This window comes from Cryptomeria japonica, chromosome 9, assembly GCF_030272615.1.
Source record: "Cryptomeria japonica chromosome 9, Sugi_1.0, whole genome shotgun sequence".
Taxonomy (NCBI): Eukaryota; Viridiplantae; Streptophyta; class Pinopsida; order Cupressales; family Cupressaceae; genus Cryptomeria; species Cryptomeria japonica.
The window spans coordinates 55,994,204-56,021,077 of record NC_081413.1 but is presented as its reverse complement, the minus strand read 5'-3'; the positions used below and the strand labels follow the sequence as shown (position 1 = coordinate 56,021,077).

Genomic DNA, 26,874 nt, shown 5'->3' with positions numbered 1-26,874 from the left:
ACCAGTAAGCTTAAAGTCTAAAGCAAGAATGTCTGAGGCAAAACCAAAATGTACCTTTTGATGGAATTGCAAAGTGAGAATAGGATGAGTGAGCATAACCTTTTTCAAATTCGATTTAAAAGACTAAAACGTAAGACAAGATTAGTAAATTGGTTTCAAGGACCGAAACCTCAAACGATAAAAGGCTCTAAAAAACGGCCTAAAGGGTCAAAATTCAAAGGTAAGTTTGCAAGTCGGCCTTCTAGCCCGAAATACAAAGAAAATCGCACATCTGGACCTTGTAAGCCGAAATAAAGCTTAATGAAATAAATCGCGTAAAGTCGCCTACAAGTTCAAAAATTAACTTAAGTTTGAAAATCGGCATCCAAGGCCGAAATATGAGAAGCAAGGCAAAGCTAAGAGTCTCACAAAATTGCTCTCAAGGCCGAAAAAGGAACTTAAGACTTCGCAAGGGCTTGCAAAGTCGGTTTAGAAGCCGAAAAGGGTAGAAAGGTGTTTATTTAAAATCTCTCAAAACTCCTATACCCGAAAATCTCATTAAAATTTTTAATTCTCACAAAAGAGGCTCATCGGCCTTAAAGCTTAATGAAATAAATCGCGCAATTCGGCCCATTTGGCCGAAAAGAAATAACAAGTTCAAGTTTGCAAAACGGCTCAATAGGCCGAAATTCCTGAAATTCGCAAACTCGTGAAATCGTGACTTAGGCCGGAAATTCCTAAAGCTCACAAAATAAGCATTCATGCCGAAAGTGGAATAGAGGCTCGAAGTTGCGGAAAAGAGGGTCGAAATGGAGAACAATCTCGCAAAGGGGGTTTGTAGCCCGAAATTCCAATATTGAAGGCATAATCGGCTTAATAGGAAAAAATGGAAGTTTAAAACCTTCCTAAGCCCAAAATCATCTAAATTTGCATTTCGCTTTAAAATGACTCATGTAGGCCGAAAACAAGAACACCTCCCAATCGCGGGAAGTCATCGAATTTTATTAATCTCTTCACGCAAAGTCTTCATTTTGACCGAAATAGTAAAATGAAAGGTAAAGGGTGAGTGTTTAAACCGCGCCATGTAGCTCTTATAAAACTGAAGGAATCCAAATTCGCGAAGTATCAGCTTTCAAGCCAAAGTTGAAAGTCACAAGTTTGCCATTTCCCCCGAAAGAGTCTTTCAAAGCTGAAAATTTACGATTTTTGAAAATTGCAATAATTCCAAGTTGCCCGAAAATTTCAAGTCTTCCACAACTCACAACATAATCTTCTTATAAGCCGAAGTAGGAAGTTGTTTAAAAGCAAACACATCGCGCAAAACCTAGATCGCGTGAAAGGCCAAGGAACATCGGAAAATTTTCAAAACTCCCAGATTCAATGTAAAAGCCCGAGGAAAGAAATCGTGAGACTTGCAAAACCAATTCCTAGGCCAGGTTGAGGAAGCAAACCAAATCACATGGAGAACATTGTTCAGGTTTTGAAGTTCACTCAAATCATTCATAATGCCTGAATTTTGGCATTAAGGTAAACTTCGCGAAAGAGTTTTCTAGAGGGAGGTTTGGCAAAGTGTTAGGAACTGAAGTATACTCAATTTGCGGTCAAAATTTGCATCGCCAGGTAAGATAAATTTGCCCTTCGCATAGTTAACGTTTTGCAAAATGATTATTTTTCTTTTACCTAAGGTGGACTTGCAAGATAAATTGTGAAAACTTCAACTTAAACCTTAGGAAACAGTCAATCATTCACCAAATTGACCATTCAACCAAAGACTTGAAACTTAAACAAAATTTAAGAATTCTGGTCCGAAACTGTGAAACGCATAGGATCATCTTTCTGGTAATGTGCACGCAAAATCATCTTCAAGCAATCAGCACATAATTATCAAAACATTCAAACACTGAGTCGCAAGCCCGAATGTTTGCAACTTTCCACCATCTGCAATCAAGAGTAACATTTCGAAAATCCGCTCCAAGAATAGCAATTAACCAAGCCAACTTGATTTTCAGCTTCAAATTGCATTTGGCTCCCAAACGATCAGATTTAAAAATTGTTTTAGTCTCGCGTTTTAGCAATGTTTTAAAATTTTGATTATCTCGTTGATCGTCAATTTTGGTGCTAAAGCCATCTTCTAGCACTGCTAACCCCTATTTTTCGCATCAAGGCCTACCTCGTAATCTGTGTTCGGTTGTGCAAGATAAATGCCTAAATCAACAACAGAGTCCTCAAAGGCACCTGACGCAACGAGAACATCCCAAATTTCCAAAGCTGACATTCCCCGCAAGGTCAAAAAAATGAAGGTCCTCAGTGTGTGGGAAAACATAGGAGACACGGACCTAATGGCAAGCCCAGACGAATGATGGAGAATGGCATTGCTCAGGCAGCTGGTTTCCCTCCGGGCGTGCAAAATTATGAATTAGTGGTTAAGCTGCTAAATATTATCAGCCGGAAACCAGATTAGTGGTATTGAAAGGGATGGTACTAGTTGACTTCACACCTGAAGCTCTTGGCGAAGTATTTGATATCCTGTTTCCTGATGATCCCATTGCCACAACTATCGATGAGGCTCAAGTTGTTTATGACACGAATCCTACTAAGTGCAAAACATTGATAAACGAGGAATGGTTCACTGAGAGAAGACCACCAAGCACTAGAATCAGTAAAAAGACCCCCAAAAGCGATTTTCACAATGAGTATGGTGATATGGTTACCTTACTCAACCGGGTCATGAGACTTCCCCAATCCAATCTCTTCGAGGAATGGATGTTCTACTTCACTGAGCAAGTCTTCGCTGGGAAGTCTAAGTTCGACTGGGCTCAGATCATCAGCGAAAATATTCATACACAGCTAGTTGAGCTTGAAGAAAACAGGTACTTTGCCATGACTTCCTACTTGGTCTACATGTTTCCTCGACACCAGCCGCTGACGAGATTAATTAAGAAAGGTGAGATTGGGAACAGGCCGAATCAGGTGAAGGTATACGATTGCTACCCTCAGTTGCATTACTATGACATTGCCCAAAGAGAAAAGAATAACATCACATACGCAATTGGTCAGTACAAGCATGTTAATGACACTTTTACAATGCGCCTGAAGGAGGATTGCATATAAGGTTGTCAAAATAGGCTACCACCCTGATCCGGAAATACGGTGCACGGTTCATTCAGTTCCCCAGATTCACCTACATCATAATAGCAGGCTTTGAGGGAACACCATACCGGCTTCCGCGCTATCCATCCAACAGATTAATCCTCATGGAGGTAGCAAGGCAGGCACACCCAGCAGGTAGCTTACTCAGAGACAAAAAGCAATCGGGGTTCAACTTCCCCATGATTTTGGGTAATCTTGATGCGCACTTCAAAAATTCGGTGCAAGCTGAAGAGTCATTTGCTGAATTGGCGTCCTATTGCTTATAGGGGCATTTCCCCAAGAAATGCTTTGACCCTGAGGGATTGGGAAAGAAGGCCTACGGAAAGCATTATAGGGCCAAGGCATCGATAGAGGACTATTGGAGCAATTGTTCTGATGACTTTGAGGTCCGTCGGCGAGAATATTCTAGATTGAGTGTTCAGCAAATGCGGCTTTATGAGTACCGCCAGGTCCCAGATCAAGTGACCGACTATGGAAATTGCTTACAAGTTTGGTAATTTGAAGCAGTCAAGGACCTCTCGCCAGCCATTGATTGGACTCAGGACCCAATCACAGATTTTGAAGCAGTCATGGAAGGTCCAAGAAGGTACACAGATAGCTGGTTATCCCAACAAATTGAGAGGCTGACCCATGAAGGAACCCAATTCACATACAATTTGATGGGTAGTCTCGATTCCCAATCTTCAGAGGACGAAGGAACCTCAAGCGCGCCAAAGGAAGAGGTTGAGAAACCTGAAAAGAAAAGAAAGAAAGCAAGGGCCAATAGGGGAACTCGAACTCGAAAAGAGCAAGAAGAGAAAAGATCCCAATCAAGATGCCAGAGGTTACTTCCTCATCCAAGGACCCCAGTTTAGAGGATGGTGTGGTTGAACTTGATTACATACCCACTCCACCTTCACAGAATGATCATGTTGCATTCGAGGCAAATGATCCTTAAAAACAAAATGAGCAAGAAACGGAGGTGCAGATCATTGGTTTGGATGGACCTGGAAATCAGGTCGAGGAGGGAGAGATTGCACATGATCAAGGGATCGGTAAACAAGAGCTCACGCAAGAGAGCAAGCATGAGTTGCAACAGGAAAGAGGCAACAAAGATGACACCACAGTTGATGGAGAACAGAAAGAAGATGGAACTCAAAAACTCACCGGGACTGAAGAGCAGCCATTACTAGAGGATACCCAGCAGTTGCTCAGTGAAGTGGGAGAGAGCTCAGCCGTGAGTAAAGGATTGGATACTGCTCCCATTCCCCCTACACCTGGTCAGTTATGGATAAGCAGTGAGTCAGTTGAGGCCTCCAAAGAACAGAATGAGAATGTAGCAATTACATCTGCACAGACCATCCCTCAGGACTGGTTAATAGCTCGTGCATACCGAAAAGCAACTATCAAACCACCAATTAACCTGGAGGATATCTTCTCTCGAATAGGAGAAATAAAATCCAAAGCCAGGAGAAAGCCGAAGACTTACTCCAGGATTACCCAAGACGAGCAAAGGAACCACACAATTCATATTGCTACCCCACCTGCAGACAAACCAGCAGATCAGATTGCATTGGCTGACTACAACGTCACGACCATCCCAATAGGGCGAACTAACAAAGAGTAGGAGAGGGAAGAATTCAAAGATTCCGTGAAGAATATGCTCAAACAGCTTGACGAAATGACCACTGAAAGAGAGATGTACCGGACTCATGCTGAGCAAGCTGAGGGGTACATAGATCACCTGTTAAGACCGTTGCAGCATGCCGCTGAATCCTATGTTCCCCCATTGGCGCTGGCACAAAAGACTACAACTGAATTTGAAGGAGTGTGTGACACTACCAAGGCCGTCAGGGAATGGATTCGGGATATTAAAGAAAAGGGAGAGCGGATCATCAAAGATATGCGGAAAATGGCCCACAATCGAGAGACCATTCGCGTCAAGATGTTTGAAGTTAAGAGGGAATGTTTCAAGGTCCATGAGGTGGTTGGTGTGGTTCTCCCCCTCATGAGGGCTCTTTTCTGGACCCACACTCAGATTCCCACGTTGCATACTATCCTGGATCCCTACGACATCAGCACTTTCAAAGAGTGGTACTGGACTGCCAGCATGAAAAATGATATGAAAGATACCATAAATAAAGAGCAGGATGAGTGCGAGGAAATTTTGTCAAACATGAAGGATCTTGGTGAAAGGATCCTCAGATCAATGGTCCCTGGCTGGAAGAGTAGTATGATAGATAATGAGGTACAACCAAGGTGGGAGGATAGACTGAGAATTGATAAAATCACATACTCCATAGAAGACCTGGAATTTGCTAGTGAGCTACGTGCGGACATATTGGGTTTTGAAACTCATCGGTCGGTTTGGAGTGATGGGTTGAAACATGTCAATCGCCACCTAGAGGGTATGCAATACAAAATACGCCATCCTCCTATGCCCCCCAACATGGTATTGTTCCAACTGTGCATGAGATTTCAGGATTACGTTCAAGTCGAACGTGCAGCAGATCGGAACATCTGGAGGGAGTACTTGCATGACGAAGCTGAATTTTTCGAGAAAGAGTCTACCGCGGGGAAGGAAAAAGTGTTTTCTTGAGAATATTTGTTTCTTTCAAATTCTAAATGCACTTTTTCAACAATAAAGTTTCTTTCCAACTACCAAAGTCATTGTAAATTTTTGAGCTCCGTGCAAGTGCACTTTTTGGAGCAGCTTTATGTTTGGTAGTTGGTAGTTATTAGTTACTTTATGGTTGGTGTTGATATTTTGTTTTCCATTTATGGGTATGGGCAGCCTTGTTTTAAGGGATGAATCTGGGCCACTTGTTTAAGTTTTTTCTTGGCCATTCATCTATTTTGAAACCCTATATAAGGGAGTTGGTTTCTCTTCTATTTTTAGTAAGAAATTGTGGATTGCTGCAAAAACTCTGCAGAAATATATTCAAACAATGGAAATTGAAGCTGTTACTGTTTCATGTGAGTGCATGGTCTATTTCTTCACTCTTTAAATTTATGTATGCATTTTGCTTTACAAAATAATATGTGCAAGTTGATATCTGATAGAAATCTTCGTTCATACCATTAAGGATTGGCTGATTGTCAGTTCCTTTGCATGGTTAGTCTAAACTTATTAATATGCTTAGTTTGGTTTTTGAACATGGAATGTATGAGTTTCTCAAATTCAGTGTTTATGTTTAAAAACTTGAAAATTTGTTTCCCCTTTGGAGATTGCATCAATTTTATGTAGTTGTGCGAATTGCTAGCGAAATAAAATTTGATTACTGCAAGCTTTCTGTCTATCAACTTGAAGGTGTTATTTTTGGGTAGATTAATTAGGCATTTTCTCCTTCCTTTCCCTTCCTTTTTTCCCCTTTTGTTTACCAGAGTTGAAGTCCGAACAGCATTGTATTAAAGCAAAATTGGATGAAATCAAAACTGTAGGATCTTAGGGAACCTGTGCGAACAAAACCAATTCTGTCTAACCGTAAGTCCCCTTTGTGTTTCTAGCAAAACACATCAACTGTTGAACTATCCTGCAGTCAAGACCTAACAATTGAAACCTTGAGGTCGTCCCCATTGATCAACTAAAACAGCATTAGGAATTTCCTTATCTCAAGAGAGGATAGGATACTTAGCATTCTATTCTGCGTTGATTGGAGAGAGTTGTAGCAACACAACTTTAGCCACTTCAATTGGTTGCTTTCTGATTTTTATGGTACTTGTTTTTTGTTTCAGTGCAGTGGTTTTTTGTCTTAACCAGTTTGACCTCGGGGTTTGTGATGTCATCTCTGACAAACATTCTTCTCGAGGGCAATCAGAAATTCAACAGGAAGAATTACAATACCTAGAAGCAACGCATGATGACTATCTTTGAATATCGTTGCTTGGCAAAAGTTGTTCTCGGCACCATCTCTCGTCCTACCACTACCAGAAAAGACCAAGAAATGGGATGAGCGCAACCATGAAGCGGTGATGCTCATCAAACTTTCGATGATTGACGATCAACTACCCCAAGTACCATCCGACAAGCGAAAGATGTCGACTATTGAGTGTAGCAATCTGACTTAGTTTTTTGATTTTGATTTCTTTGGCCAGTAATAAAAGAAATTGGTTTCATATGTTTGTTTTTGTGGTTTTATGTTTTTTTTGTGTTTTTGCAATATATATGCCTTGGAATTTGGACAATGCAATTGAATAACAATGATAAAACATGAACTAATGACTGGAAATAAATTTTCAGATTGACCGATTTTATAACAGCAATTAACAAATGCCAATAAATAATGGAATTCAACAATGATATTCCAAAATTGGCCTACCAGGAGTCCAACGCCTTGCTTGGAGGGCTTCTTTATTGACTTAAATGAATCTAGTTGCTTCTATAGGAGCTTCCAAAGAGTCCTAACTGCTCCAATGAGTTTTATTCTCCTAATTAATAATTACCAAAAACAAATCTTGCATAATTAGACGAAACTGTTGCTATTTCCTTGAGGCTCCCAATAGACTTCACTAAAAATGGTCAATTTTCCCCACTGATTTGCTCATATCTCCCTCTAAGGACATCATAAACCTGAAAGAATGATTTTATTCTTAATTCCTAATGCTGACAATGAAATTTGCACAAAAAAACCAGATGTAAACCCTCCAATTTATTTTCTATGGATTCCCAGGCAAGCTAGGAGTTTACGGCTAGGCTAGGAGAGGTATGGCCGACCACAAACTGCAATAATTCACCAAAATCTGCCCTCTAACTGCTCAGATCTGATTCTCATGATTAGTTGCTGCTGTAAGTGTCAAAATTCCTCTGATTAATACCCTTGTTGGTCAGATATAAGCATTCCCAGCCTTCCAAATTGAAAAAATATGAAAGGGTTTTCGTCCTTTCTCTCAGAAATGGAGGTCTACGTCCCCAATTCCAATCCACACACTTGCAAAATACGTTGCAGACCTGAAAATAGTTTTCTTCTCAAAAATCTTCAATGACAATGTGCAAAATGAGCTCCCAAACACCTCTTATTTTCAGCCCAAACCCTAATTTCGAATTAGGGTTTCATTTGCCCTTTTTAAATAATAAAATAACTTTATTTTATTTGCAAGACAATCCCTTTAGAAGTTCGATTGGCTAGAGGGGTCAATTATTCACTGAATGGGGCCAAAATCACTTAAACCAACTCCTCCAAGTTGCCACGCCTAGGAAAGATGTTATAGCTTTTATTTAATAATATAAAGTGTGATTAATATAATCACCTTTTAATTATTTAATCAACTAAAAATATTTCCTATTTTATTCATCAAGTGCTCAAATAAACTCAGAATTGTAAATCGATTGAAGCCACCTGCCTGTGGATAATGCCTGAGCCACATAAGCCAACTGGTAGTTTTCCCCTAAAATCTAGGGATGCTCCTAAAAAGTAGGAGACTAGACCTATCACCCTGTAACTAAATCCCAATGGTTCTTCTCTGCTGTGTGCACCTCCGAGATGTCTATCAATGAACTGGGAGTTCCTCCTAAAAAATAGGAGTGCCTCCTAGAAAATATGAGATGCACTCAGAGTCTCCAAAACGTTGTCAGAGTCTCCAAAACGTTCCCAGAGGTCTCTGGATGCCCCATAGACCACTCCTAGTCAATCCCTAAAATATAGGGATCCTTCTAAATTTAAGGAAACTGTCGTCAACTGCTCCGCCTGAAAGGCTCATGCATGACTCTCTAAGCCCCTGAGTTGGTTCCCTCCACGCTCTGCTGGTCTACGGGAACCAAATAAATAGACCAACCCTGCTAGAAATGTTGTCACTAAGGAAGGGCAAAAATTGGGGACATGACAGCAAGAGAGCTACTGAGATCTGAAGCACCTGAAAGATCTGCATGAAACATCAGATAAGAGTCGTGCATTCTTTCTCAAGAATATGCTCTTCACGATCATGATGGATGAGAAAACATCTCTTCAGGAGCATCTGACAACGATAAAGGATATTTGCGACCAGCTGGAAGCTATTGGTCGAAAAATGGAGGAAGAAGATATGGTGGTCATTACTGAGTCTCCCACGTTCGTATGAGCATTTCATCGAGACATTGAATATCATCTCCACCAATGTTGATCTCAAATTTGAAGATCTTTGCAACAAGCTGATACAACAGGATCATTGGAGAGAGCAGCTTGGGAGCAATACGAGTTCCACCTACACAGAGCAAGCGTTCTCTGCCAAATCTTCTGCTAAGAACAAAGGGAAGGCTCAATCTTATCAGTCGAAAGGCTTTGATTCTTCTCAGGACAGCAAGAAGAAAAAGAACGTTCGGTGTAATTATTGTCATAAATATGGTCACATAAAGGTTGATTGTCGGATTCGATTGGCTTCTGAACAAAAGAAGCAGGGAGGGTCTCAAAAAAAGGCCAATGTCGCAAATCACTCTGAGCATAAAGAATTTGCATTATATGCTTTTATGGCCAAAAGAACTACAAATCCAAAAAAACCTTATGCCTGGTATGTTGATTCAGGGGCTTCTCCGCATTTTACTCATCGTCGAGATTGGTTCACCAACTATGAACCATTCACTGATTCAATGATCTTTGGAGGAGGAAAAGAGTATACCGTTGCTGGTAAGGGCAATGTTCAGATTCACTCTGGAAGGAGAAATTTAATATTTCTTGATGTGTACTATGTTCTAGGCATGGAACATAATCTTCTCTTTGTCAACCAGATCATGAGGCATTCTCCCTAGTTGGATGTTGTTTTCAATTCGTTCACCTGCAACATTGTTCATAGGGAGACTCCAACTCCAATCGCTATGGCACTTGAGGATCATGGTCAATATAGACTTGTTGCTTTCGGTGATTCTCAGGAGCACGCTCTCGCAGCCACGAATAATTCCATCAGCAAACTTTGGCATCAACATTATGGGCACTTGAATGTGCACTATCTCTCTCAACTATCTCGAGAGGGTTCGGTCGCTGGTCTACCTGAGATCCAAAATCAAAATCATGGAGTTTGTGGAGCCTGTCAAGCTATGAAGCAGCATAGGACACCATTCTCAGATAATGATTCTTGGTGAGCGTCCAGGGTCCTTCAATTGGTTCACGCTAATGTATGTGGGCCGATGAACACTCCATCTGTTACTCGGTCCAGGTACTTTTTATTATTTGTTGATGCTTTCAATAGAAAAATGTGGGTGTATTTTTTGAGAAATAAATCAGATGTGTTCAGTACATTTCAGCAGTATAAGGCCTTAGTTGAGAAAGAATCCGGTTCTCAGATTGTCACTCTAAGGTCAGATAATGGGGGGGGAGTTTTGTTCCACTTACTTCTCTACATTTTGTGCTACACATGGCATTAAGCGGCAACTCACCACACCATACACCCCTCAGCAAAATGGTGTCGTTGAACATAGAAATGTCCCCAAGAAATACTGGGCTGAAGCAGATTATACTGCAGTCTACCTCCTGAATCGGTCACCTACACAGGCCGTTAAGAAGATGACTCCAGAAGACGCCTGGTCAGAACATAAGCCTAAGGTGGGCCATTTGAAAGGCTTTGGTTCTACAGCTCATGTATGGATTCCAGAAGCCAAGTGTGCCAAGCTGGACTTCAAGAGCCAGCAACTTATGTAACTGGTTACAGCGACAATCACAAGGCATACAGATTGATTAATGTGGAGACAAATCGTCTCATATTCAGTCGTGATGTTGTGATTGATGAGACTACTGGTGTTTACCGCTACAACTAATAAATTAAATACAAGAAATAATAATGTACATGACAATGCATGCTAGACACGGCAGTAAAATATATCTTTATTCGCACATGCAATTATTACAGAGAAGAGACCAGAGATGGTCGGCCAAGGATTACAATAGACCCGACTATATTGTACTCCTTTCCTTGGCAATACACAATATATTTAAAGAACCTGACGGTTGCCAAGAGGTACACAATTGTGAACCAACCGACACCTAACTACCCGAGAGTGACAACCCACTTAATACAAATAATTAATACTTCCATAGATAACAAATATTATCAAATATAACAATAAGCACTTTATGTCAACTACATCATCCCCCCCAAAAGAAAAAGTCGTCTTCTAGACGACAAGTAAACATCAAGTAACACCTGGAAAGACTAATGACAAGGGTGTAGGAAATGACTTGTACTGGACAACCCCAACTTGTAATGGACCTGCCAAATCAAAAGGGGGTTTGGGGTCAACGTTCCCAACAGGATCAAGGGGCAACGCCCCTTGCAAAGGTCTGAGGGTAGCACCCCTTATAGGGGTTTGGGGGCAGCATGATGGGAATGGGTATGGGGTAGACTAATCTAGTCTATGCTCTTTGATCCTTGCCTTGGATCATTAGGTGTTCCAACCACACCCTAGGGTCTCTAGGACTTCCCTTGCTTGTGGAATTCCCTTGACCTTGCCCAATCCACCCACCAATAACTTGCAATACTTCTCTTAAGGTCTCACCTACTCATGAGATTCAAAAGAACCCTTACTTAGGCTCATAAGGGTTTGGCTTATCCCACACCTTCTTAGGTCCTAGCAAGGTTAGGACTGGTTCTAAGCATGGTTTTCCAACCATTCATGTACCCCCAAGAGCTTTAGGCCTCCCTATCTATTACCGATCTCACCATTTGGCCTCTATCCTGCAAAATAGGGCTACAAGGAATGAGCCCAATTAGGCCTCCATTCCGGACTTTTAGGGCTCCCTCTTGCAAACGATGACCCAACTTGTGAAACTCCCCAAAAGGACTGTTGTTCAATTGGCAAAAGCTCAAAGATTTCCTAGGTTTTAGGCCTCCAAGTGTCCGTACACTGCCCTAGGTGAATTTTGGGGTTTTTAAGGATTTTTTAAGAGGGTTTTTAGGCCTGCCAGGGTCACAGTGAAGGTTTAGTGTTTCTACCACCTTGTTTGGATTGGTGGAAGCTTCTCCTTCTCACCAATGGTGCTCCACACACCCCTCTACAACTCCTCCAAAGGGTACATCCTCCTCTGACCTTCCTTGCTCTCACGGACCTCTGCAATCTTGACCCTTCCTAGCAAAATTTTCATTAAGTCATGTACCTTCCAAGGGATCAAGAGCGAATTTATCCAAGTGAAGATCGAGAGTGAATTTCTTGAAATTTTGGAGAGGTTTTAGGGTGAATTTGTTCAAGCATGTACCTTGTTGAGATTTGAGAGCAAACTTTCCTAGTAAGTCCTGTACCTTCCAAAGGTCCTAGAGCGAATTTTGAGTTATGTCCTTCCAAAGGTCCTAGAGAGAATTTTGAGTTTTGTCCTTGGAAAGGTCCTAGATCGAATTTTGAGTTTTGTCCTTGGAAAGGTCCTAGATCGAATTTTGAGTTTTGTCCTTGGAAATGTCCTAGATCGAATTTTGAGTTTTGGAGCGAATTTCTTACTTGGACCCTGTACCTTGCTAAGGACATGGAGCGAAATTCTTACTTGGGCCCTGTACCTTGCTAAGGACATGGAGCGAATTTCTTACTTGGAACCTGTCCTTGCAAAGGACATGGAGCAAATTTCTCACCTTGACCCTGTACCTTGTCCAAGGTCCCAAGCGAATTTGGTGAAACTATGTACCTTACTCTCTAGCTTGAGCGAATCCCTCAAATTCAGAACATTTGGTGTCAAGATCAATTTAAAATTTGAATTTGAAGGCAAAAGGTGAAGTCGGCCAGCATGAAAAAGGTGATTTGTTATTTTAAATCAAGTCAGCCTTATGGGAAGAGACACCTCTTTTATCCTAAAGCGTCTATAAAGGAAGGGTCAAAACATTCATTTTAGCCACCAATTCAAACATATTCTTCTCTCCAAGTGTGAATTTGAGAGCAGACTTAGCGAATTTCTTCAGCAAGGTAGCGAATTCTATCAATTCATAAGTGAATTTCATCAAAACATAGCTGAGCTGCTGCAGCACAAGGGTGAAATAAGACATTAAAGATACAGATCTGATGTTTTAGGAAGGCGAATTCATCATATAGCAAGAGGGAGCGAATGTACCCAGCTGGGAGAAATATCAACTACTGGCCTTCATCATTAGACAGCCCAGATTTACCCTTAGACATTAAATCTGTCTTCCACACAGTGAATTCATTGATTATTATTAGCCTCCTCTTGATCAGATTTAGTGAAAAAGAACATAAAATCAAAGTAAGAGATCAAGTCAAAATAGGAGTATGTAAAGATTATAAATCATATGTGTTTGATATAATACTTGCTTTGTTTTACAGATATGTAAGGAGGATGATACTACTTCGAGGCAAGATGAGCAATCAAAAGGTGACTTGACCATGACACGTACTTCCTATCACCACTATGCAAGATCAAGAGGCTTCATCAACAAACACAAGAACATCTAGAGAAGATTTCAAGATATTCAAAGATTCTCACCACATCATGATGACATGAAGAGATCAAAGGAAGAAATCATCCAACTACTTCAAGGCACTACAATATGAAGGAAAGATCACTCATGGTAGAAAATGTTTTACAATCTTGAATTCCCTTCGGGAATCCAAGAATCAAAGTCAGTATAATGAAGAGCTACATTCAACCAGTTGCATCATTCATCAAGTATACATGAACAAGAGAAGGATCGACCAAAGTCACCACAAGACCTACATTGAACATGATTGAAGAAGCAGATAGTTTCAGAAGAGTTAATCAAAGTTTGCTTCTCATCATCATCGTCACTTTAAACAAACAGGATAATGTTGAGTATCAAGAGATATCTCAACATCTCTTCATGGTGATGAATCAAATCAAGTCTACAAAGTGCAAGATTGAGGTGGCATCCCAGTCGCTACTCCACCAATTAGAGAGGTCCACATGAGCGCGTCTAAGTTCAATGAACCAAGATCACCCATGGATGCACAAACTCCAATGTACCTACCCTTGATATCTATTGGTCCATGCTCATTGAATGTAATTTTCTCATTGGCTAAGGAGAGTTTGTTGTAACAAACCCTAATTAGGGTTTCATTGTAAAATCTTGACCATTGATGGAGAATCAATCTCGGTCGTTCATTGTAAATGAGCTCTCTATATAGGGCTCAAATCTCTCATTTGTAAAGGTTAATAGTGAATAGCAAATAGCGAGTAGTTAGCTAATAGTGATTAGAATAGAATAACAATTAGAATAGAAGTTAGATTAGGAGAAGGCAAAGATTGTTGTCAAATCCTTGTTGTAAAGAACAATTGATTTCATTGAAGTTATGGTGAATTTGATTTGTTATTTCAACAACTCGCATGGTCTTTGCTTCTCAATTTATTTTCATGTTGATTAGATTGAATGGAAGAAATTGTTAAATGAGTTTGTGTGGAATTCATTTTGTCCATGCCACTAGCCTCTTGTTGATTGTAAGTGTACCTTGCATGGTCAATTGGAGTGATATGAGCTTAACTTCGAATCGTTCTATATTCATTGTTTATGCATTAACTTGAATGGTGATCAATGTTTGATGGTATTGATTCAAACATCTTTGGAATGCCCTTAGAAGATTGTATTGAGCCTATGTCAAATTGTTCAAGTTGATGGTGAGACCTCGCCCAATAGGATTCCATCTAATCATTCAACTATCTTCTTACATTCTAAGTCTTAGAATAGGCCTTCTCAACCCTTCATCTTTTGCCATTTTTTCAAATCAAGCTAGTTAGGACCAAAAAAGCATCACCATATTGCAGCATCAAATGATCAAGTTCCAGCAAATCAAGCATTCAGGCATTCAAATGTAAGTCCCCTTGTGATTCCAGCATAATCACATCAAACCAACGAGCTTATCCACACGTAGTGACCCTACATTCATGAACCTTGGAGTCTTCTCAAGTGATCCTTAAGCTAATCTTCAGCATTTGAGAGATTTTGTTCAAGAGAGGATAAAATACTTAAGGTATTTTATTATGTGTTCGCATGTGCCTAAAAAACACATCAACAGGCGCCAAAATGTTTACCGCTACAACTAATAAATTAAATACAAGAAATAATAATGTACATGACAATGCATACCAGACACAGCAGTAAAATATATCTTTATTCGCACATGCAATTATTACAGAGAAGAGAACAGAGATGGTCGGCCAAGGATTACAATAGACCCAACTATACTGTACTCCTTTCCTTGGCGGTACACAATATATTTAAAGAACCTGACGGTTGCCAAGAGGTACACAACCATCAACCAACCGACACCTAGCTACCCGAGAGTGACAACCCACTTAATACAAATAATTAATACTTCGGTAGATAACAAATATTCTCAAATATAACACTAAGCAGTTTATGCCAACTACAACTGGTCCATTTCTTCCTACTACCAGTCCTGCGAATCAGCCTATGAAGGTTTATGATGAGGGTGTTCGTCTTCGTCTTGGTTCCCCTGATGAGAGGGCTTCAGAGCATTCTAACTCTGAAGATGAGGAGTCTACCGGTCATGTCGAGCTTCTACCAGCATTCATGTAAGACTGGATTTACATGCACATGTCATGAGGAGTCTACCGGTCATGGTTGATAGAATACAGCAATTTACCAGTGAATCTCTGATTTTCACAAAAAGGGGTGTGGTAAATAAAGAGTAGGGCAGCCCAAGGCACAATTTGTGAAAATGAATTGAGAAAGAATGAAATTGGAAAAGTGGATATAAATATGGAAGGGAAGATGAAAAAAAGAAAGGTGGAATGAAGTAGAGTGGTAGAAAATATGGTATAGGGATCATGGAAGAGAAGAATGAAGGGGATGGGAAATAATTTCTAGGTGCAGCAGAGGATCAAAGAGAGTAGAACAGTGGGAATAGGAAACTGCAGGTGCATGTCATGACAGGATTTAAATAGTGAAGACACAATGTGTATTTTTCTTTTATATTGTTATTTTAATTTGATTTTGAAATTTTCAAAGAATGCATACAATAGGACTTGTCCCTACAACGTGAGAGGTTGCACCTAATGCAGGAGCATCTGGGTCCACAAGCGATCCTGCATCACTCAAAAATATTTCTCATTTTATTTTTCAATTTTTGTTTCTTTTTGCTGATCTTGGCATCCCACATCATCAAGAGGTCTTTCAAAGATACAAAATCCTCTTATGGGGATGTTTATGGACAAATTTCGCCAAATGTAGTGAATTTTCATGATCAGATTATTCACCAATTGAGAGAATTTAAAATTCTTTGTTTTTGCAAACAATTTATGGAAAATATTAATTTTGGAGATTTTTGAAGGCTGGAGCAAAATGGCTTGGAGCAAACCATCATAATATCATTCCACATATCTTGGAAAATTTTCATGCAAAAAGAAGTTTCTGATAAGAAGCCATACAAAAATCCATTTCTAGTCATGTCACCTATTTTCAGAGGACAAATCTTACATTTTTCAAATTTTGCACCTACTGTTTTATTTTAAAAATTGCAGATTCAAGAAGAAAAATTTGGCGTTGAAAAAAGAGGGGGAAGAAGGCTTTAAAAAGAGAAAAGCTATCCAATTTTTGGTGTTCTTTTTAAAACAGAAAAATTATCTTAAAGGGGCTGCATTGGAAGAAGCGAGCCACCAAATGGGGAATGTAAGATCAAAATAAAACCATTTAAATTCTGCAACAAACATTTTGAGGAAGAGTGCATGGGAAAGTGAGGAGGTAGCCGCCCACTTCCTCCATTTCTTTAGAAATGAGAAAACAGCAATTAAAAGGAGAGATAACAGCAGCAAGAATAGATAGAGAGGGCTGCGATGAAATGAGAAGAATATTAACAGGTTTTAGAATGTGGAAAGGCGTGAGAAGTTGAAGAAATGGTGAGTAAAAAGAGACAAAGCAGCTCATCTATGGTGCTGTTTTGAACAGCCAAAAAAATATATTCTAGAACAGCAAATGAAACCTCTGTAATGCTGCATTGATGATAGAGAAGGAGAAGTTACAAGTTGAAGAAATATGGAGAGAGTGAACGGAGAGTGATGGCCATGAGAGGCCAAGTTTAATTTTGTATTGTTCTAATTGATTTTCTTTTATAGTAGATCAATTTGCATCATACTTGAGTTCAATAAAATGATACCGATTCTATATTTGTCATTGTTTTACTTCTGTTGGTTAGAAATTGGTGTTTGATAATGATAGGCTGGAAGATGTGACAACTTCATAGGGGTTCTCAATCCTTGTCTGCATCAACACCTCTTCACAGCAATCCTTGATAAACAATGATTCTTAATTAAGTCTAAAACACACTTAAGAAGATACAATTTGAAGAAAAAAAAAATTAAAGAAAAAAATTGAGGAAAAAATTAATAAAAGGAAGGAAAACACATGAGGAATGGAAATACCTGTCCATAAATAGTTGCTTTGAACGGAATTGTCTCTACATTTGGTGTCAACAAATGATCATGAGCATGTTGAAGTGTTGGTATAAGGCCCTCACCAAGGAGCTCTGAATCTAATATCTCACTCACCTAAAGGGAATTTCAAAATTTATCAATATTGAAATTGGTTATTAATAAAGTTTGATTCTACATTTTAAAAAAGCCTACAAATATTAAAGGTTACTTAACTGTTTACACATAGAAAAATATATTCTACAGTATGATTGAAGACATAATATTCAAAGGAAAATTCATAAGTAGTGTTCACATTGCTCCCCTAGATAACAACTATTACAAGCTGTAGATAAAAATAAACAGCACTAACTCTTAGTTTGTTCACTTTAACTACAAGATGTGTTTAGTGTACTTAGAAAACCTGATTTACCCTTTTCATAACAATAATGCAGTAGAATAGCAAGTCAATCTGATCTAGCTAAGTACAATACCATTAGAGCTGGAAATCAAAATGCTATTGCAAGTGAAATCTGATTTACCCTTTTAATAACAATAATACAGTAAAATAGCTAGTATAAAAAAATTAGAGCTTGAAATCAAAACAATATTATACATTAAGGTGAAAAAGGGGCAAGAGATCTTGTTTGTTTCATTGTTTGATGAAAGCGGATGGCTGAAGTGCCTAGGAAGCTTTCTGGTGCAGAACAATGATCTATCAGGAATGCTAGTGTCCTCTGGGGCATGCTAGCGACCTATTACAAGCACTAGTGTCTTTTGATCCCAAGCCCCTACAACTTTATAGAGTTTATCGCCTAATTTTTCTGATCTCTGTTCTCCTTACGAATTTTGGAAATCGGTCGTTTGTGTTGCATATTACCTGCCAAAATCTGGGGGAGAAATGGTGAATTATGTTTGGTAAACTGCCTCATCCCTTCCCCTAGAATAGCAAGTTTCAGCCTCAACAGTACTGGGAAGATTGGAGTGTGTTCTTCCTATGTGTGACAATGAATGTAGTGTGTGCAAGAGCTACAACTAGAAAACCAGAGGATACTTGCTATCACTAGCATGATGTGTGTGGTGCCAATGAGAGGATGAGAGGGCGATGATCACTTGGTGTGCCAAGGGATCAGTTAATGGAGCTCTGATATTCAACAATATAGGTTTGAGGATAGAGAGCTCAGACAACTTAGCACAGAGCTTGAGAGGAAAATTTAGCATGGAACTTGAGAGAAAAACTTAGTATGTGCAAGAAAGAGAGAAAGAAAGGTTAGAGAGCCAAGAGGAAGCATGGAAGCAAGAGGGATTGATAGACCATTAGAAAAATCGCTAGGATAAGCATATAGGTCTTTGAAGGGAATCTGCATTCAAATTCTAACTGGAAGCTAGCACAAGACGCACTAGTGACCATGCTCACCAGCATGAGCACAATAGAGTCCTTGACGACAGAGGAGCAGAAACAACAAGGAATGGGTTTGTAACAACTTGAACACCAAAATGAGTGCAAGAAAATAAAGTGAAAAGTGTGGAGCATGCAATTTTCAACTCTACACAAGCAAATTAAAAGATTTCTATCTAAAAATGCCTTCATGCAAAATGGTACACATATCAATCCACTACTTGTCATGAAACAACTAAGGGCAACATATGATCATGAAATTTAAATTTGTTGATTGTAATTAATTGTGAAAGTAAATCCATCTGCTACATAAATTTTGGTCCTACAATTTATTTCATTGCAACAGTCAAAAGTTCAGACCATGTTCATGTATTGACAATAGATACTCTCATATATCAAAGTGAGTTTAAAGTTATTACTCATAAGGATCAACAATTAAGAGGGGATCATGATAGCTGCACAAAGCTTTATACGCATGTTTCTTGTTGCATGTATGGCTTGAAAATGCCCTTTCTCCATAACCTCCCCCATCATATTTCAGAGCAATGCTCTCTCTTTGACATACCAATTCTTCCTCACTAAGATTCAATCTCAAAAAAAGGAGGAAGCCATGGCCTTCTCAGAATCTCATTCACTTTTCCAAGTCTTCTAAAGAAGCCTCACAAAATTCATTAAATATTCACAAATGATAGTTGTAATTTCTTCAGCAACCTGTTCCAAAATGAGTGCATACATAAGTCTAGTGGATCTCATTTGAAAACGTAATTAGAAATTTATCGCATACATAGCTAACATCCAATCAGTGTTTAAAAACTCTACAATTACTCACAAGACTTGTTGAAATGATTCCGGACAATTGAGAGGATCCAGAACAATAAAACGCTGAGAAGAGATTACTTGTTGGCTGCTCAACAATTTCAGCAAGACACTACCCAGAAAATTCATCAATTAACATTAACTTCAGCTTCTGCAATTTTACAGTCTCTATGGACCATATGGACCACTAGGAAGCTTTACAAAGTGGATAAAGGGAAGGACCAAGTACAGAATACCATGTGCATGGGGAAGGAAGATCAACAGCCAGCCCTCATAATCGCAAGCAACACTACTCTCTCAACAGGACAGATCATTGAAGATACGGGTCACTTGCCGTTTTATAAGCTATGTGTCCTATGCTAATGGACTATAATCATGTCTCATGGACTCATCTATCAGAGTTATAGTATTTCTCGTTAATATCTGTTTTATATCATAAGAATTTCATCTATGTTCATACTTGACCCATAAAAAGATTTTGTACACATCCAAATCAGATACATGTGATCTGAATAGGGAATTTTGATATTATATACTTCATATGCATATATATAATCTTTACTTATATCAAGAAAATCTTCCAACATAGAAAAAGTAAGGAATTTTGCAATGAGACCGTTGCGAGATGCTTCTGGGGCTAGGGCTCTGCAAGGGCAAAGTCTTTTTGCATGTGGTTTTCCGCGTGCTAGGCATGAATCAGATACATGTGATCTGAATAGGGAATTTTGATATTATATACTTCATATGCATATATATAATCTTTACTTATATCAAGAAAATCTTCCAACATAGAAAAAGTAAGGAATTTTGCAATGAGACCGTTGCGAGATGCTTCTGGGGCTAGGGCTCTGCAAGGGCAAAGTCTTTTTGCATGTGGTTTTCCGCGTGCTAGGCATGCTTCGTCGTGGCGGGATACTCCGGCGGTTAGGTCTCAGCATGGTTGGGGATATTCTACAGATGGTCTTCCTTGGGGTGGGCGTGGTTTGCAGGCATCTGTGGTGCGGCAGGGCAACATGCGGGAGCGTGTTGTGTTGTGGCTTCCGAGCAAGGATGAAAGGATCATGGCATCCTCAATGATGCGGGCAAGGGTAGAGATGCGGGGTGGAAAGGGCAGGGGTTTTGGCCCTCAAGTGGGTTTAGGGCAGGTGAAGGATGCTCAAAATGGAATGGGAAGGGTTCTGAGCAGGGGTTAAGGTCCGGTCTTTAGGCAGGGGTTTGGTTGAAGGGCAATGATTCAACAAATATTGAGACTTCGTTAGCCAAACCTATTCACTGTGTGTCTGTCTGAGGAGGTAAAGAAAGAAGTGGACCGTAATGAAAAGGTTTTCTCAGGCTTGGGGCTTATTGGGCATTTTAGAGGGCTTTGGCCGAGCTTAAGTGACCTCCACAAATGGGTCTCGGCCCTTGATGCTGAAACCATGGCATCCAGCTTTTAACCCCATTTCTGAATCTTTTGATCGAATTCCTCTATGGGCTAGGCTTCCAAACCTCCCCATGCAGTTCTAGTTTGACTCCTGTTTTGGAGCTGTTGGGAACTCGTTGGGTAGATTTTTGTTGGTTGATGAAGGCTCTTTAAATTTATTGCATACTACTTATGCTCGGAACTTGGTGGAAATGGATGTTTCCAAAGGTCTTCCACCAGAAATTTCTATTGAAACTTCAAAGGGAAGTTGGGTGCAGCTCTTGGACTTTGAAGGAGTTCCATTCAGATGCAGGCGATGCTTCAAAACAGGTCATACTGCTGCCCTTTGCGACAGGAGTAGAGTGGAGAAATCTACTACCAGGTGGAAGGAGGTGACCCCTCTTCATTATACGGTGGAGAAAGTGGATGAGAAGCATAGAATCTCTCTAGTCATGAGTGAAGAGATTGGAGCTAGTGAAGAAGAGATGGAGACCCCAGAAAGCTCTGGCCCACCGGAGTGCTTGGCAATTATTAAAGTGAATTCAGGAGGTTCTGGGGCTGTGGTGACAGATAATGTTAATACTGCCAGTTGTGCTGATATGGTAGGTAGCGATTGCCCTCAGAAATTGGGAGCTCTTTCTTGTTCGAAGAAAGAGATTTGCAGCGCACCGGAGAATAATGGGGTTCAACTCTGTTTTCAAAGTGCAGAGGTAAGGGGGAAGAATATGTTGGGAGATTCCGATCTGAAGCTGCTGAAAGATGTGGAGCAGGAGGGAGGATGGACAGAGGTAAAAAGAAAGAAAGAAAAGAGAGCTAAGGTAGAAGGGTTCAGTATGACTCTTCGCTCTCATGAGAAGGGTAGAATTAAGTCTGTAATGTAACCATTGACCTACTTTGTGGTCAGACACCTTTGTGTGTTTTTATTTGGGGAGGAGACTCCCTAGATGTAGCCCCACCTGGTTTGGGCCAGTTCAAAAACCCGATCTCTTAATAAAGTCAATCATTATTACCGACCAATAAAACAAAAAAAAATCTTCCAACATGGAGCCATAATGGCCATGATTAGAGAACTGCATCCCCTACAAGAACATTATCACGCAGGCTTTAGTTAAAGAAGCCTGTCATAGAGCCCATGTGAAAAACAGTGAGATTAATTGGAAACATTGAAACTTCATATATGTTTTACTTTAAACTTTGTTTCTCTTTCTACACACTATATTTGGCAGGAAATAACAATAGCAATTGTTTTTCTGTATTTTGATGAGTATTTTAGTGTTATTTACTTTGCCATATTTTTCTTGTGTTTTTCCTATTTTGAACCCAAGTGATTTTAAATTCCATTTACTATAATTTATACAAACAAACTGAAATAATGAAGGCATCTACAGTTTCAATTTACTGTGTCAATGCCATGTAAATGGAATGCTTCTATAATTGTACAGACAAACTGAAGTAATGAAGGCATCTGAACTCAGAAATCCATAGCTATTATTTGTTTATTTCTACAATCAGCTATTCCTGCTAAAGTTCTACTATACATGTGTACCCTGAAAGTCATCTCACAGCTGTTTAAGAACACATTCAACCCATATTCATGTTATAAAACAGCTTCTTGCATTCAATTCAGAGATTGGTCAAATAAATTGGTGTCACGTGATATGAATTGCTAACTTTTTGTGCCTGTATAGCACAAAGCAAGTATGACTTTCTCAATTGTTTATTTGGATACCTTATAGCACAAAGTAGAGAAGCAATTATTTTCCCTTATATGCATACCCTACCTGATTGAGATTTTCATAGTTCAACCATAAGGAGCCTCCTCATAGTTATTTTTTACTTTGTAAACATAGAGCATTCAATTCAAACTCAAAGATTGTAGCATCATATATTTTATGTCGTGTTGCTCTAAAATGCCTAAAAATTTTGAAGAAAGCAATTTATTATTTGAAGATTCCTTACTAGAACATCAGCACGACAAGGCAAGTCAAGACCAATTTGTAATTCATCAGACCGTTTGTGAATAAGATGTATTCCATCATCCATTCCATTCAGCTGCAAAACCTTCTGAGCTACTTTTACCATTGGAAGATAAGAATCACAAGCCGTGACGAGACCCTCTTTTGGAAGATTTTCAGGTGAGGAAACAATTTCTCTCATGGCACGTAAAGACATCATGGACAACAAGCCACTGCCTGCACTGTGAGAACACTGCTACTTTTAAGCACTTGAAGATTACAAAGTAAAAAAGGTAACATAAGAGAGAAAATAAAATGAATAAAATTCACCCTCATGAATATGGCCTACTACATAATTTCCAGAAAACTGATTAACAGTTTTGGCTTCATAATTTTTCAAATGACTAAATATCAAGAAAGATTCATTTTGGCAGACTAGATTCAAGAGTTCTATGCCATAGTGTCTGAAGATGATGTGCTTCGGTAATGGTTATTGGTACTTTATGCTGGTCATTAGAATTTCAATAGTCACTGATAATTTCTATTAGTTAATGAACTTTATACTGTCAATTATTTTATTCTGCTCATCCACGAAGTTCTAGATAAAGCCTAGTCATCCCACATTCAAAACAAAAAAAGACCCTGAAAAGGATTGGGTATAAATGGGCTATCAGGCATGGGCACACTTAGATAGAAGTGGTTTTGCGTACAGATCTATAGATATTGTGTCTTGACCAAGAATATACTCCTGGAGGGTATTCACCAGACTTGGTGCCCATAACTTCTTCAGGATTCATCTTCTAGGTACTGACTGAATTCATGCTTCAATAAATAAAGTTCAATTTCTTTCCCATTGTTAAGCAATCTTAGTATTTGCTTGTTTAGTTCAAATCTAGAAATGTCTTCAGACCTACAGTTTCTGTCATGGGATTTACAACAATTATAGCAGCAGGTTTACACTTGCACTCATAACAGTGATATTAGAAGTACTTAAGTGGCCTTAAGTATGGATATTAATAATGGCTCCATTATTAGCAACTCTCAGGGAAAATAACTGAAAATCAGAAATTGCAGTTCTATAGAAGTCATAAACACTTTGTTGGTTGACATAAGGGGGACCAGCAAACACATTAGTTCAAACATACATTTATTGTGGCAGAAAACAGAAGTGGATTAGGAGACTGAAGTAGTAGCGCAGAAAATGGTCAGTAAAGCCCTCAATTAGAAGAGGGAAGCTAAAAATCGTGATCATGAGAACATCCATTTTGTGTGAAACCTTCATAGGAGTGAACCGATTTCTGGTAACCAAAGCAACCAAGAGAAACAAAGAGAAAATGTTGCATGAAACAAATACCATGGCATATAATTTAATTCCTAATCACCAAATTATTAAATTAACTGCTTGGAGAGTCAACATTTCCATTTGTCCAATTTAAACCTAAGGAGGATTACCAGAACTTCAGTTTTCCATTTTGCATCTTAAGGGGTTAATTTTTGAGAGGTGGTAAATGAATAAATCAGGGCTCAAAGTGGTAAGGGAGTGACAACCAAAACATGTCCACTTGGGACTAATTTGTAACAGCCCTCTCCCATAAATTTAGAGCTCATACTCAAAAGACTGCTTTTTAGTACTCTAAAACAAGAAACAGCAAGGCATTTTGGCATATCATTTAAGGGAATTCATTTCAATCCAGCCTGCTGCTAAATGGTTCTGACCCTATGTGGTTGTTATCTGCATGAGGATTGGCAAAATCCATATGGACAATTGCAAGACTTTAAAGCTATCTACTATTGAAGTCATTCAACAAGCACAATCTTAATCAGAGGTTGTTATAAGTTTCCATATATAAGGACAATCTTACAAACTTATCTAACAATTAAAGAGCTAAAAGGTAATGGAACATCTAAATCATTTCTTACTTCTTTTGTAAATTCAAAAGGAAAAACAGTGCACCCTTCCAGCCTTGCTGGTTTATGCTCAAAACAGCTTTCCTTTAGTTGCAAAGAGCTTTGGTCTAAGCGACAGATGCTTAAGGCTACAAGAAGGATCCACGTGATTGAATTTATGAACAAAAATCATTAGCAGAGTGCAGGAAATAATAATAAAGCAGCACAAATAGAGGAGGAAAAGTGCACAAGTGAAGACCAAGGCAAACAAAAAGCTAATTGTCTCCTTTGTTTACCCATGATGCAAATTACTCCATTGAGACTAAAATATAATGTGAAGATAAGAATAGTGGGAGACATCATCAATTCTGACCTCATTCATCACTTGATAGAATAAGAGGTCTTGATATACATGGGACTAAAATTTATTTTACAGAATTTCAAGATTTGAATTAACAATATCACTATGATGGACTGCAAAGTGATGACCAAAAGGCTCGGCCTCAAACTGTAGTTGGACAGCCACAAATTGGTTTCTGATCCTTATGGTGTAGCCGTAGGCACTAATTTCAGCATGGGGGCAAAGACTGAAGACCTTGGCTGATTTCTTGATAAAACTTGACGAGTTGTCCATAAAATTTTTGGAAGCTGGATTCTAAGAAATACAGAGGGAACAAAACCCTAAATGGCAGAATTTAGTGGGCTATATTCAGAAGCAAATTTATGTTTACCTTATTTATAAACACTAAAACAGGGCGCAGAGATAACTTGGAACCATTCACACAGTTAAACCAATAGTGGCACAACAAAATGAAATCATTCAACAATCTAAAATTATTGTCTGAGGTGAATCTCCAAGAACAGATGAAAATGTAAATTGTGTGCTCTTTGTCATTTGACGTAATATATGATGCATTTTTCTGAAGAAAAAATTGTTTTTGCAATTATCTCCCAAAAACAAGCCCTACATTGAGTCAATGTTGGAAACTAAACATTGACAAAGTGTCCCAATGAGTTATCAAAGTTGTGAAATTCTTGTGCGAGTGTAAATTCAATATCAAATATTTCCTAAATCAACTGTATTAATTTAATGTTTTAAGCCACCAGGATTATTAAAAGTTACATATTTTGCTAAGTGAGCCATGTGGGCACAAGCTCTAGGATTATAAAATATTGATGCCCAAATACACATTAAATTGAAAGGACAACTGGTAAAAGAGAGTACTATGTACCCTATTAGATATGTTATTGTATATCCTTTATTCATGAAGTGATGTAATGTGCCAACGAAAATGATAAAGCAGTGGGATGATGATTATACAGTGTATATAATAGGGTACTATGCCATGAACCACGGGGACACGTTCCCCCCAAATTGCATCTGTTTTGAAGACGGAGAGCAAACATCCCCTCTCCGAACTGCCACCGCTGACAAGACGTATTGGAGACGGCCAGGCCTCCCTCAACAGTCCCAGGAATGTGCAGAGATCTCCCCTGCTGGGACAGCCCAAAAAGTGAAAAAAAAATTAAACATTCTTATTTTTGCCTCGATCCCAAAGCCCAAGGCTGAACCCTAATGGCCAATGCCACCCCTTGGCTTCTAAACTCTATAAAACACTCCAAATTCTTCATTTTTTACTCACAATCTCATTTCAACAGCTAGGTTGAAGAGGAGCAAAAGAGTAAGTGAAGGAGTGAAAAAGTGGGACTGAAGTGCTGCAAGTGCAAGAGGAGTGAGAAAGAGCAAGAAGAAGAGGAAGAAATGGGATTCTACACCAAGTTGGAAGGATTTTTCAAGCACGAGGTAGGATTATATGACAGTTTTTTTATTTTTTTTATTATTTTCATATTCAAATTTTAATTTTAGTCTTCGTTTCATAGACATGGCTGCAAGTGTATATTCAGTGTTTAGTGTTTGTTCATATTGTCAATTTGTATTAAGATTTAGCATTGAGAATTTATTTTTAATTATGTCAAATTAGGCTGAAACTTGTGTAACCTCTACTTCTACGCTTCGTGCAATTTGAA

General features: G+C 39.1%; 1 protein-coding gene across 3 annotated transcripts in view; it reads right to left on the bottom strand.

The window, feature by feature from the left end:
• Positions 1 to 26,874, bottom strand: part of LOC131040504 (protein arginine N-methyltransferase 7) — a 218,114-nt gene that overhangs the window by 181,166 nt on the left and 10,074 nt on the right. For all 3 annotated transcript variants that reach the window (XM_057973447.2, XM_057973449.2, XM_057973448.2), the window contains exons 2-3: positions 22,964 to 23,201; positions 17,400 to 17,525 (exon numbers count right to left, since the gene is read on the bottom strand). In XM_057973447.2, the coding sequence (XP_057829430.2) occupies positions 17,400 to 17,525; positions 22,964 to 23,201 (364 nt within the window). The remainder of the gene's footprint in view (positions 1 to 17,399; positions 17,526 to 22,963; positions 23,202 to 26,874) is intronic.